This window comes from Lygodium microphyllum, chromosome 4 (genome assembly GCF_053477565.2).
Source record: "Lygodium microphyllum isolate KBCC chromosome 4, Lygodium_microphyllum_v1.1.10, whole genome shotgun sequence".
Taxonomy (NCBI): Eukaryota; Viridiplantae; Streptophyta; class Polypodiopsida; order Schizaeales; family Lygodiaceae; genus Lygodium; species Lygodium microphyllum.
The window spans coordinates 115273086-115286824 of NC_141138.1; the positions used below are offsets into that span (position 1 = coordinate 115273086).

General features: G+C 41.4%; 1 protein-coding gene across 2 annotated transcripts in view; it reads left to right on the forward strand.

The window, feature by feature from the left end:
• Positions 1-8623, forward strand: part of NS1 (Class II aminoacyl-tRNA and biotin synthetases superfamily protein) — a 37929-nt gene extending 29306 nt beyond the window's left edge. For both annotated transcript variants that reach the window (XM_087676448.1, XM_087676449.1), the window contains exons 12-15: positions 7450-7545; positions 7700-7774; positions 7853-7979; positions 8085-8623. In XM_087676448.1, the coding sequence (XP_087532574.1) occupies positions 7450-7545; positions 7700-7774; positions 7853-7979; positions 8085-8200 (414 nt within the window). In that variant the 3' untranslated portion in view covers positions 8201-8623. The remainder of the gene's footprint in view (positions 1-7449; positions 7546-7699; positions 7775-7852; positions 7980-8084) is intronic.
• The last annotated feature ends 5116 nt before the right edge of the window (positions 8624-13739 follow it).

The following is a 13739-nucleotide window of genomic DNA, read 5'->3' on the forward strand; positions in this document are numbered from 1 at the left end:
GTGTCTGACATCCGGAGGCTGCCTTGTTGCGATTGGGGATCCGTTCGGAGTACGACACACTCTCCAGCTCATTACCCTTGCCCTGATCCTTGAGATATAAGAGTTCGAGGTTCAGTATTCATTCACTGCATAGTGTATTTGATGCATGAGCGTCGTATTATTAGTAGTCATATCATTTCATTTATTAACTGTGTTCATTGTCTTTGAGTTACCCTAACCCTAACCCCTATGTTAGGGTATTTTCTTTACACCCCTCTGAGGTGGGAGGTGGAGGGGCCCCCGCTGAAGTTGAAGAAGTAGATGCCATCTTTGAGGGCAAAGAAATAACATCCCCCTTTGAAGTAGATAGGGAATCCAAAAACTCATGGATCACGAACTCCGAAATGTCTGATGGCGAAGGAAGTACCGCCGGTCGTGCTGAAGAAGGTATCTGGGGTGCCGAAGAGCTTCTAGAGGTAGCCTCTCGAACCTTGGGAAGGGTGGGGCTCAGAATGAGTAAGAGGTGGGCAACAGTCGCTGTCTCTCAGTGGAGCGGACTAGGTAGCTAAAGAAGAGTAAGGAGTCGAACAACCACTGTCTCTTGAAGGAGCAAACTGACGAGGAGACGGTTTCAAACAATCACTGTCTCTCGATGGAGCGGACAGTAGATCCGTAGGTGGTGGAAGCCACTGTACCTGAAAATAAGTGGGAGAAGATTGCCGCTGGCATTGTGATGATCTCCAGGAGGTCGTAGCACTAATCGATCCTCCATGTGCTGGAAAGGACTTAGTGCACATTGGATGCATCTTATTGCCTTGAGCATAGTACTCTGATAGCCGGTGTAGAATGATCTTTGTGGCCCAGAAAGGAGAGGTGACACAAGGAGTGCCTGGTGGAAGACGCATATACTTCGAGGGGGTGGGGAGCAAAGGTCGAAGTCGGCAAGCATCGGTGGTGTGTTCGGTGATGCCACAGTAGAAGAACCCAATACTCTGGACATTTGTTGGTAAAGAAGCCATGGATACCAGTGTGCCTTGCTGAAGAAGGAAGAGGTTAGCCACCATGAACCACGAACTGCAATGTTTGCCTCAAGGGGTGTGAGGGCAGTGTGAAGCACGAACCGCAATGTCCGCCTCAAGGGATGGGAGGGTAGTGGAAGGGTTGGAAGTGAGCTGCCAGTAGGAGGAGGATGTAACCGGTAGTAAGAGATTGCAACCAGTAGAAAAACGCAGGTGAGGAGAGAGAAAGACTAAAAACGCAGGCAAGACAGCCTGTAGGAGAGAAAGACTAAAAACGCAGGCAGTAGGTGAGAGAAAGACTAAAAACGCAGGCAAGATAGCCTGTAGGAAAGAGAAAGACTAAAAACGCAGGCATGACAGCCTGCAGGAGAGAGAAATACTGAAAATGTAGGTAGCAGGACTTTGATGACGTGGCTGGCTGTATGGCAACAGGTCTGTACAGGAACAGCAGTCGCCTGATTGAAATCAGCTCCAAACTGCATGAAGAGGGTTGGAAATCAGGCGCCAACTGATGGAGACAGCAATGGACAGCTTCGGCTGAGATGTTCTCCGCGAATGGGGTGTGGGCAGCAAGCTGAGACACCTGAAATCTGCAAAAACGAGATGTTGATGCAGTGGAAGAAGAAGAGAAGTGGATGCCGAACCCGCCACCGATCTTTGCCTTCATTGGAGTGGAGGATCTTCGCTGCTAGGTGAGCAGATCCAGCTTTGATACCATGTCAAAAGATGACGTACCAGCGAGACAATAGGGTTGGCGGGGAGGAACACGGAGTGAACTCGGCAAACATGGAGAAGAGAAGAGAAGAGAGAAGAAACTCTGATGAATGGAATGATGAAGTTCCGAATCATGGAGTGAATGTGATATAAGGGACCAAGGATGCCGTAGCACAGGGAAGATGATGAAGACAGCCACGAACCACGAACCGCAATGTCCTCCCGAAGGGGTGTGAGGGTAGTGGAGAGGCTGGAGAGAAGAGGTGATGGACTGAATGAATCAGCCGTGAGGAATGAATGAGAGAGTGGCCTATAAATAGGTACAGTTAGTCTAGGATGGCGCTCCTTTTTGGGGCTGCAAACCCTAAACGCAAAACACAGAAACGCAAAAACTCAAAGTGCGGGTGAAGGGTTTCTCAACATTTGGCCCCCTAATTGACCCTTGACTAGTCAAAATGAATCCCAAATCCAAGTGGGATAGCTGGCTTCTTGAAATCCATGGCAATTCCTCGAATTCCAGTTGTTGATTTCAAGTACTAAGCCTTCAATTTCCTAGCATGGGATCCAAGGTGGTTGTTAAACCCTAATTTTTGTTGTGAATTAGGGTTTACAGTAGCAATAAAATAAATGCTCTTTTGTAGGGCATGGAAATGACTGGAGTTGCTGAATAAGTTCTTGTAGAGAAGAGAGAAAGAGAGGAGAGAAATTTTTGATTTTTGTTGTGAGAAAGTGTCAGAATCAGCTGTAGCCTGATTTTTGACAGAAAAAATGTTGTCGCTAGCTGCTCCACGCCTCCAAGAACTTGTCATCAGCAACCCAAAGACTAGAACATTAGTCATCTAGCTCGATGGCCTTTTAATGGAGTCATCACCTGCTGATGGACCTCTTGGTAGCTGGAAATGGCTCGTCTCAGCTGATACCTACTGTCTACAACCTCTTTCTAGTGTCTCTCAGCCTCCACAATGCCTAAAATGGCTGGAAGGATCCTCAGCCAGCCCCCAACAACTTTTCCCTCCCTTGTATGGGAAAGTTTTGCCAAGCGCCAGCTTGCTAATGAGATTTTTCAACCCATTTAATTAATTTTCAGCCTTTGTTGCTACCCAAAATATTTAATAATTCTGAAAATTAATTTCACCCTTTGTCTTTGCTGAGAAAATTTAATGTGCCCATCCACAATTAAATTGGCTAGGCCATTTTGACTCCTAAGTGGTCTTGTGCATTAATTGTCCCTTGAACTAACATTAATGAACTAATGTATGCCTAGTTCCTAATGTTACCACTGACGCTTATTGGTTGAATAAATGCCCTAGGCTAGAAACAGACACCAAATGCCACCTAGTATCTATCGAGTATAACTTATTACAACTTTTGCCTTTGACAAGGTGCTTGGTATAAAGTGGGTATTTAAAACCAAGTAATTGGTTGATGGCTTGTTGGGTAAGCATAAAGCTAGGCTTGTTCCTAAGGTCTTTGCATAGCATGCAAGTTTGGATTATTCACAGACTTTCACACCTATAGTGTGTATGTCTACTATTCAAGCTATTTTGGCTCTTGTAGCCCATCACGTTGTCCTGTCTTTCAAATGGACATAAAATCTACCTTCTTGAATGGCATACTTGAGGAGGACATTTATGTTTCACAGTCGCTTCGTTTTCTTGTGCATGGGAAGGAGGATCATGTCTACAGATTGTAGAAGGTCCTCTATGGCCTGAAGCAAACTCCTAGGGCTTGACATCATGTTGTCTTTTTCTTCTCCTTTTCTCTCAGTATTTGTGTTCTTCTCGCACTATGCACTCTCACAATGATATCACAAAATACACAAACCACCTTGATTCTTCAGCTTTGTAAGATGGCCACCACATCGTCTATCCCATTGCAACTAAAATCAGCAGTAGACTACTGAGATGAAGGTATCTGACTATGAGGAGCTTGACTAGGACTAGGTACAAACAATTTGTTAAGCAAATCACTATCAATGGCAACACTACAACTCCACACTACAATAGGCCTTTATGACTACAACCTATTGAGTACCTAATAAACAATCTACAAGTTGAAAAACTAAACATGATCATTTCCAATGCCTTTATGACTAGCTAAACTTTCTTTCAATGTTCTTCTTCCAAATAGGAAGCAGGATTTTTCCTTTCTACACTTGCCATTATCTATCAACGAGGACGTGAAATTTCAATATTGTGCTTAGCAATTTTGGCTTGTGCATTAATGAAATGTGCACATGTGAGGTACACGTGATGTGGAAGTTAGTTTAGTGACTAGTCACAATGATAATCCAAGGAACCTGAGATGTTGGTGGGATGACAAAGTCGGAGTGTGCACCTGCTAGAAAGGAAGGAAGATGACTTGATGAATGAATGACAGCCAAGTGGGGAATGGCTATAAATAGCCACAAAACCCCTAAACTGACCGATTGAAATCTAGAAATGCCATAAATGCTGGTGGACCAACATTTAATGTTGGTCGTGGTACAATGAATGCCTAAAAAATTACTAGATGCCACAAAAAAATCCGACTGGTAAGGAAAATGTTTGACATGTGTGGGCAACCTGGGAAATGCAGAAATTGCCCATGCAATACACATTGGAACTTGACAAACAAAAGAAATGCACCTAGATAGCCACCTGAGAATGAGTAGCCTCCCCCATCAAAGCACATGATAGACCTCTCATAGCTCCAAAAGTCCTCGCTTGACTCAGAGTGAGGCTCACAGGTAGGAGATGACAAGGCATGACAAACATGATTGCTAGCAGGAAGCAGAGCAGAGGGGGGAGGAGGGGATGGAGGTGGAGTCGTCGAAGATGAAGAAGGGGTGCCAATAGGTAACCTAGAAGGAAGGGATGGGAGTTGATGGTGGGGGGGGACTAGTTGATGACGAAGGACCACATATGGAAGAAGCACCATCAATTGGATCATTAGAGGTCACAGCCACATCAAAGGTTATATCCTTGCTTACATCACCTTTTGTGTCGTTGGGTTGTAGAGCTTGTAGCCCTTCATGGTTGTGTTGTAACCCACGAAGATGAGCTTCTTTGACTTCGAGTGAAGTGTGTTGTCTCATTTCTTCTTGTTCACATGGGCATAAACATGCAAAAGTTGGATACAGAAGGCTTCTTTCCAAATAAAGCCTTGTAAGGAGTCATGCCATGCAATGTTGAAGTCGGAGACTTGTTGTGTTGTAGCAACCGCCTCATTCCAAAGAGAGCAAGGTAGACTTCGATGCTCCAACATCGATCAAGCCATCTTAAGTATGCTTTGATTGACTCTCTCCACCACGCCATTCTTTGATGCAACCAACCTTTTGTATATCAATTGTTACGAAGACATATTGGCTTAATGATTCAAACTAATTTGATACTCATACACTGTGAAAGGCGATTTGCGTTATTTGAGCGTTTCAAAATGTTTATCTTTCTATGTAAGGGTGGCCAATGGCCATAACACCCTATAATTTAACTTGGATCGTCATTGTCGAGATGCCCAAGAGAAATTAAAAGTTTAGTTAGACGGTTAGATTGATTAGAAAGCTCAGATGACTAAGACTTTTACACTCGGATAGTCACATTGACTAGAAGCCTATATAATGAGTGGTTTTAGAAAGTGGAGCTAGATGTTGATGATCAAAGAAACCATGAATTGGTGAACCTATACAATAAAGCTCTCCAGAATCTAAATTTGGCGGCTCCTAAAATATAGGAGATTACTCTTTTTGGAAGTTACTCAAATGGGAAATTTGTTCTTGTCAAAGGCTCTAGAATTTCGCAAGAACAATTTTGTCTTCAACGGCTTTCTCAAATTCTTAACCATTTTAGAGATTTTTAGAGTAGAAGGTTTAGAAGTTTGTCTCTCTTGAAAGGTTACACGTGGCACATCTAAAATAGGATTTTTGTTATTTTGAAGAGTTGTATCCTCAATTTTGTTGATGTGGTAAGGAAAGTCATTGATTGAGAACATGCGAAGCTTCTTCTCCAAGGTGATACAGTGGGCAAAAGTTTTCTGGTGGTATAGAGAAGAGAGCTTTGTCCACACTTTTGCTGTTGTCTTTAACCTACGCACATGAACATGGACAAAATCTTGAAGGCTCATAAATAGAAAGGAGAGTTGAGCCTATCCCAAAGGGTTGCACGATCCATTGATGAACAAATAGTGGGATCCTCCATAGGCCGAGGAATAGGGGTAGCAACAAAGGCCCAAAGATCAAAGGTATCAAGAAACTCCACTTTGCAAAGGGTAGATCCATCCAAATGATCTTCTTTGGGTAGAGAAGGAAGAATGGACACTTGTACAAAAGATGCCATCATAGGCATCCAAGGGCCAAAAGGACGGGCCCTATGGGAGACATGAAGAGAGGGAAGAGAGAGAGAGGCCTGTTTTGATCTTTGTGACCTGTTAGGTGATGGTTCTTGTGTTGAACAAGATTGTGACCTTCGATCTTTGTGATGATCACATTGTCTATTAGGGGGAGCATGAGTAGACTCCTTATTTGAGTCATCAAAACCTTAGAACCGGTGGAATTCCATGTCTCTAGACTCGCAAACAACCTAAATCTTTTGCATTTTGCTGCAAAAGAGCATGAACAAGGATAACAATCAGCTACACCTTGAAGAAAGCAGTTGTAGATGTTTCACCTTTGTTGAAAGCACCTGTAGAATGCAGAAAATCTGTGTTTTCAGCAGTAGACAGCAGGCTGAAAATTTATGTTTTCAAGAATAGGTGGTCTTTTCTGAAGGAGACCTTCGTGTCTTCACTTAGGTGATCAAACCATGTGAGAGCGCACAATGGAAGAGGAAGACGAACAAAGAGAGAAAAGGAGAAGAAAAAGACAACAAGAATGGAAGAGAAATCTGCCTTGAATCTGGAAAGAAAGCTGAATACAATGATGGTCTAATCAGTCCCTGCATGCAGCCCATTCAGTAAGTTACAAGCCCATGTCATGTTAAGAGGCTATATTTCTTCCTTATGCTTTGTCTGCAAAGCGTCGGTGAGGGCACTGGATCAGGCTGAAGGTGATGGCAGCACTAGAGACGAAGACAGAGTGTGCAATCTGCAGAAGATAGAAAAGAATGATTTGCCCCAACTAGTGGCCTGGTTGTATATAGCCAAAAACCTCTCCAACTGGCCGATCAGCTGCAGGAAAATTCCATAAATGCAGTTGGCCAGCCAAAGCTGGCCAATCAGCCCAAACTGGAGGCGATAATGCTAACATGGAACTCTTGGACGGATCGCAATCATCAGGGTGCTGTAGAATCACTGCCAGGGCAAGGAAAAAGTGGCTGCCTGTGCAGTGTGAACACATCTGACACCAAGTGAGAAAGAAATGCACACAAAACTGAGTGGAAATGATAGTCAGAGCTCCAATGTCTCTGTTAGATGACGAAGCTCACAACCAAGAGATGACAGACTGACGAAATAAAATGGCAGGATAGCTATCACACAGATAGATTATCCATCATACAAACTAATTTAAATTGGAAGTATATTCCTTGAAGTGGATGACCATTCCAGGTCACTGGGAAATTAACTCATCTCATCTTTGTTTTGTAGCATACTCTCCGAAACTAAAATCCCATATCTGACCTATTTATCTACCTATTTGCACAGCTACCTTTTTTGTTATAAGTTGAGGCAACTGTGCCTTGCTACACACGTCTGACGTAGAGCTCCCTTTCACCGTAAACCATGGTTGATCTGTGAAAAATCTGATGACTTTGTCTGGATGTAGGTCAAATGGGGTTGTGATTTACAGAGTGAACATGAACGATACATCACTGAAACAGTTTTCAAAGGGACACCCGTGATTGTCACTGATTATCCAAAGGTAAGGTGCACCTAAAATTGAAATCTGCTTATAAGAATTGAGCAGTTTGGATCTTCAGGTTATGATTTTCCTTGTCTAAAAGAGCGATATAAAGACCATCCTGTAGAGTTGGACCACTAACCATTTGCGACTTGATATAATGTTCTCTTCTCAGGACATCAAGGCCTTCTACATGAGGCAAAATGATGATGGAAAGACGGTTGCAGCTATGGATGTGCTTGTTCCAAGGGTATGTTAATATCATTCTTTTGCATTTGTGCATGTTGGTCAGTAGTAGTACTTATATCCATTGCTGGTGCAAATGCAGATTGGTGAATTGATAGGGGGAAGCCAACGTGAAGAACGACTGGGGGTCCTGGAGAAACGCATCGAGGAGCTTGGGTTAGAAAAGCATAACTACTGGTGGTATCTTGATTTGAGGCGATATGGGACAGGCAAGACTTTGTGTCCTTGCAAACACTCCTTGCTTTTTTTCAATTTTAAATTATATGTGGTGTACTTCATAACTTCTTGTTAACATACGAAATTTTTATCTGCAGTTCCACATGCTGGTTTTGGTTTAGGGTTCGAGAGACTTGTACAGTTTGCTACTGGAATAGAGAACATACGTGATGCTATACCCTTTCCACGAACACCAGGCTCTGCAGAATTCTAATGATTACAAACCACAATCACAAAGTTATGCCTTCCAGTGTTCATTTGTTTGTCTGCTCTCTGGACAGTCTTCTGGGATCTTCCAATCTTCCAGCATAACACCTCTCAGAGAGAATAGATAGCATTTTAGCCTTTTAGAGGTCATCAGGAGATGGCAGATCAAAATCATGTACTGAAGGGGTGTGCGTTATGGCAGAAAAGATTGGTGGGATATTGATTTTGAGATGTGTACAGATTGTTTCGATAGTGTCAAGTTGGGCATATCTGCTGACACTTGTATGTATCAGAAACTTTTGTCAAAAGCCTTGGACATAACATTAAGATGGTTTTAGACGTGAAAATATATATTAATAAAAAAATGAGATCAGATAAAAAAGCTAGCTGCCTGGCATTCTAAGGATGCGAGCAAGCTGTTTTTCCTTGACTTTGCCCAATTTACCTGCAACTTGCCAAAACCATCTCACTTGGGATAAAATTTTATGCCAAGTCAGCACTATTTTGGCACTGGTTAAAAGTACTTCTACTCTATAGCATGCCAGATAGCTTTAAGGGTTACAACTCTTACCGAGTGAAAAGTGATCTCCTCTAAGCTACTTGGACCCTCTGAAAAACCAAAGATATAGCTAAACTTCTTCCTGCTGTTGTCTCCTCCGATTTTCCACTGATTGATGACCCACAGCCAGAGATCTTTTGCCAGACACCCATTCTAGAACAGGTGTTCCAATGAAACTTCCAAGCCACAACTGCATAACCCGTTAGTGATTCCTCTTTTCTTAAGCTTCTAGCCCGTTAAGACCGCCCTGGACATGACTCTCCAGAGAAAAACTTGGTCTTGCAGGGGTACTTTAAGATTCAGCTGTGCTTTAAACAGTGAGCTATGGCCTTGTGGGGAGTCAATTTCTCACTTCATCCATCTATAGAGCTGGCCGGAGTCTTGATTAGACAGAAGTTTCCTGATCTTCCTTGTATTAAGCATCTCATCGATTTTACCTTGCCCAATCCACAAACTAGGGGGGACTTGCTTCTGTGACTACCGATTGGGGGCTTACTGCATAGCTTACTGGTGATGAATAACCATCCAGGCTTGATATGATTTGGGAGATTCAATTCCTTTCTGATTTGATCCCAAAATTTTCACGGCTCTTCATCAAGCCAGGCATCCAATGAAGCAAGCCTGAGTTTTGCGAAGTGAATTCCGTGCCTGCTGAATTGCAGGGCCAGAGGTGGACTAGAGGACCATAGCCCAAAGACATTTCCCTGAGCATTGAGCCTCGCGCCCGAGCTACTCCACTTAGCTTTGTCTAAGATGTTCCTCCAAGAGGCTAAAAGATCTACAGCGAACCTCGGAGCTTTTACATGACATATTACCTGTGACATTAAGAGGTCATTCCTTGCAATTCTCCATTTCTTGCAGAACTCCTAATTGCTCCTCATCAGCATCTCCATCAGCAACTCACTCTAGGGGGTAGACTATTACCAACATTTGGCAAGTAGCTTAGCTCGTAGGGCCCAAGCAGTGAGCTTTGGATCCAATAATTGTATTCCACCTTGACTTGTAGAAGCTTTGACCATCTACATGGAGACCGGAGCCAAGTACCTGTTTGAAGCCCTCTTCCCCCGAATGAATTGACTGATTAAGGAGTCCCACTCCCTTTGGTTAGCCTGGTCCCAAGAAATCAGTGGAAGGTAAAAGGAAAGCGTAGGGAAAATTAGCACTATCAGCACCTTGAGTTGACATTAAGTGGCCAGCAAGTTTCTTTCCAACTGTTGACTTTCTTCTTAGTCTTTTTCATGACCTATTTTGTCCTCGCCTTTTTTCAACATCTACTCCTTTTGGAAATCCGAGATATCTGAAAATACTACCTCTGTCCACTCTCTTACCAGGCCAGAGAAGGGAATACAAGTCATCTTTAGTCCGGCTAATAAGATATGATTTGCTTATATTTACTGAGAACCTTGCAGTAAAATTATAGACTTCCAGTAGTTCCACAGCCATATCAACTTGTTTTCGTTCAGCTTGCCAGGCCAGAGAGGGAATCCAAGTCTCCTTCAGTTAGGCTAACAAGAGATGATTTGTTTATATTTATTGAGAACCCTGCAGCAGAACTACAGACTTCCAATAGTTCCATAGCCATATTGACTTGTCTTTGTTCGGATTTTAATGACATGAGGGGATCATCTGTGTAACCTTGCCCAATGAGTTGCTTTCCTGTGTATTGAATACCTTCCAGAGTGCCTTGAAGTGCCATCTGCTCCATCAGACAAAACAAGGGGTGAGTGGGAATGGCAAAGAGAGGGCTGAGAGGAACTCCTTGTCTCACTCCCCACTACACCTCAAATGCCTCCAGGAGTGAGCCATTGAAGGACACAAATGCTTGGCCCTGATGCCCTAGCATGGAATGTAAATTACCAAGTTTGTTTATCAAAATTGAAAAGATGTTCCAACAAGATTATTATGTGATGTCAATTAGCACTAGTTCAATAGTGGGCCACAAAAGTGTCCTATTAATTGATCAATTTCCTGGAGTCGTTCTAGCATATTGGTATACTTCTTCTTACTGAAAGAACTTGGAATTGTTTTGAAACATAGTTTACATATTTGACTTTTAGTTTCATCGATACATGTGAAATAGCTACTTTGGGACCCAAATTAGAGGAGTTTGTACTATCAACTATAGCTCACATTGTGTTTTCTATCGTCAGAGATTGTAAGGCTAAAATTATACTTTTGTGAATCTTGTTCAGATGTATGATGTATTTTACATTCAACAATATTTGGTACACAACTCCTATGACATAGAATATTTGGTACTCCGCTCTTATGAAACAACACTAGTTGGAAGTGGAGGGTGATTTCTCAAGCATATAGCTTTTCCACACTAAAATCTTCAGCAATCACAAATTTACATGTTCTTTGATATGTAGCTTACTTGTGGCAACAATTGTTGAAGAAGAAACTTTTAGTTTGGTGGCCTGGATGGACATAAACAAACATGAGATGGTCTAAGTTGGCAGTTTGACATAATATAAGTGTATCAGATACAAGAGTATATTCCCTTTCCATGTATTCAATAGCCTTGCTTCTTGTCACTATATGAACTTGCATGTAGTTCAAGGTTGCTTTAGTAGCTAATACTAGTGTTGAGAATATTTTAGCTTTTGCTTATTTGAGCCTTAAGCCATATGCTTTGAGTCTTTTTGCGTCTTTGATTTGGATGTTTAGCTTTCCCATTGGCTCAGTCTTCATCGCATACTTCAGCAAGTAAAATGAGATGGATGAGTTTGTTACTCATAATATTCATGCTACTATGTTATTTGACACATAAAAGTAACTTCTTTAATTAATCCTATCATACGAGAACGCTTGACATATTCTTTAGTTACATGGCACAAAATCAAGTCAAATATTCCTTTCAAATCATAATCTTTATTACTAATGCGGTGTCTCTACAATTGGGACTTTCAATAAGACGTTGGGATACATGATGGCTTGCCATCCTTGTTTGTGGTGGGACCATGGAAATTAGTAGCTAGAGCCCCACTTGCTTCCCATCCATCATAAGGTGGATACATCACTCTTGTTTGGCCTTTTCACCTCCCAAATACGGGTCAATAATCCAAGTAGCTCATTGCCTTGATCAATGGAATCATCTTGGCTAAGGGCATGGTGGAAGACCTTAAGAAGAGGCCACTATTGGAACTTATTGTTCGATTCTTATGCCATCCATGTACATGTCAATAATCTTGGTAGCGTATTGCCTTGACCAACTAGATTCCCTTGACTAAGGCCATGGTGGAGGGCCTTAAGAAGAGGCTACTATTGTACAACTTCTTCTTTGATTCTTAATGGCCACAAGCGAAAATTAAGAAACAAGCAATCCAATGTACAAGAATAGTCTTTTCAAGATATATATTTAGCTCCAAGTGAATACAACTCCATAATCCACCCAACTTTGTGTGGCCTTAACAATTGATAAGACAAATTCTACCCTTGCCTTCTTGATGAGAATATCACTTTGTATTTTTAGGCTACCGTTAATCCCTATTCTCATTGCTTCTTTTACATTATAATAAGTGCTCTAGTTTTATGTTTTTCTTTAAGACGCATATACATTTCTGTTTCTCATGAAAAACATTTCACTAGTGCCTTTAATATGCAAATTGTCATTGATGCTTTCATGAATAAATCACAAGGACCTCATTATTCCTTGTTTAATCATTTCTTTTAAGACACTAAATATCCTTACAAATATACTCAACTAATCATTTTAATTCTCTTTGAAGAACAACTTGCATTTGATAGGCCACATTAATTTCCCTTATCTCAAATGAGTATCTTGTGCATGCCTTTAGATAATGTGGATTCAACTCCCATCCATGATACTATTGCTAATTCTTGCAATCAATTAAAAGACAATTTGAAGTGTGCACACCCACCTCGATAGATCAAGCTATGGCTCATCGATAAGTGACAATCTATGTCACACAAAGATATAAAAGTGGAGTGTACCAACATTGATGTTCAAGAAAGGATGGTGTTGGCAAGTTGAGAAGTGAAGAAGATTGTTGTTGAGACCTCAAATGTATGACTTTGGGCAGCACTCCTACTACATGGTGTGCACACGTGTACACAGGCATGCAGACCTGCACATGCACATGCACACACAACATGATGTGCACATAGGTGCACACATGCATGCATATGTGTGCATGCGTGCGTGCGCGCACACACACACTACATGGTGTGCACACATGCATGTAGACATGCACTTGTGCACACATCCAAACAAAAAGACTGAAATTACCTCTATTTTTGCAAATTTTTGGTGATGTATGTGAACAAAGAGGATACAACATAAGAAGAATCATTACCATTATACATTCCTACTCTTATCATTGTTGCTCATATTTTGTGCAATATCTACAACATGCATTAGGCTAGAAGATAGGATGCCCCAAAGGGTCTCCTCAATCTTTGGCCATCGAATGTTGCACTGGCTTCAATGTTTTGTCACCTTGATGCACGTTCAAGTTTCAAGTCAATGGTGTTACATTAAATCCAATGGAAGTGACCATAAGGCATTACTTTAATTGCTACATTAGTTGTGACTACAAACGATAAACATCCATATAAGTATAGCTCACACCACATGTGTGTGTGCACACACACATACCCTCTCTTTCTATCTCTATCTCTCTCTCCTCTCTCCTCCCTTCTTAATTATCTTATATGCAATATTAATCATCATACATAATAACTGATATGTAATGCTATTTGTTGTGCATACATGTCAATATACACAATATTTTAAAGAACAAGTTTTTAAACTATTACACAATAATACTTAATATAGATATTTCCAATTCAAAAGTACTTTATTGAATACATAATAATATGTAGTGCTTAATACTTTATTATTAAAATGCAATACTTTTGAATATCATGCCATTCTTCCCAAAAAACATGATACTTGATCCAAAATTATTATGCCAAATGTCTTATTAATGAACTTATATTAATTTATAACGCAATGTATGTA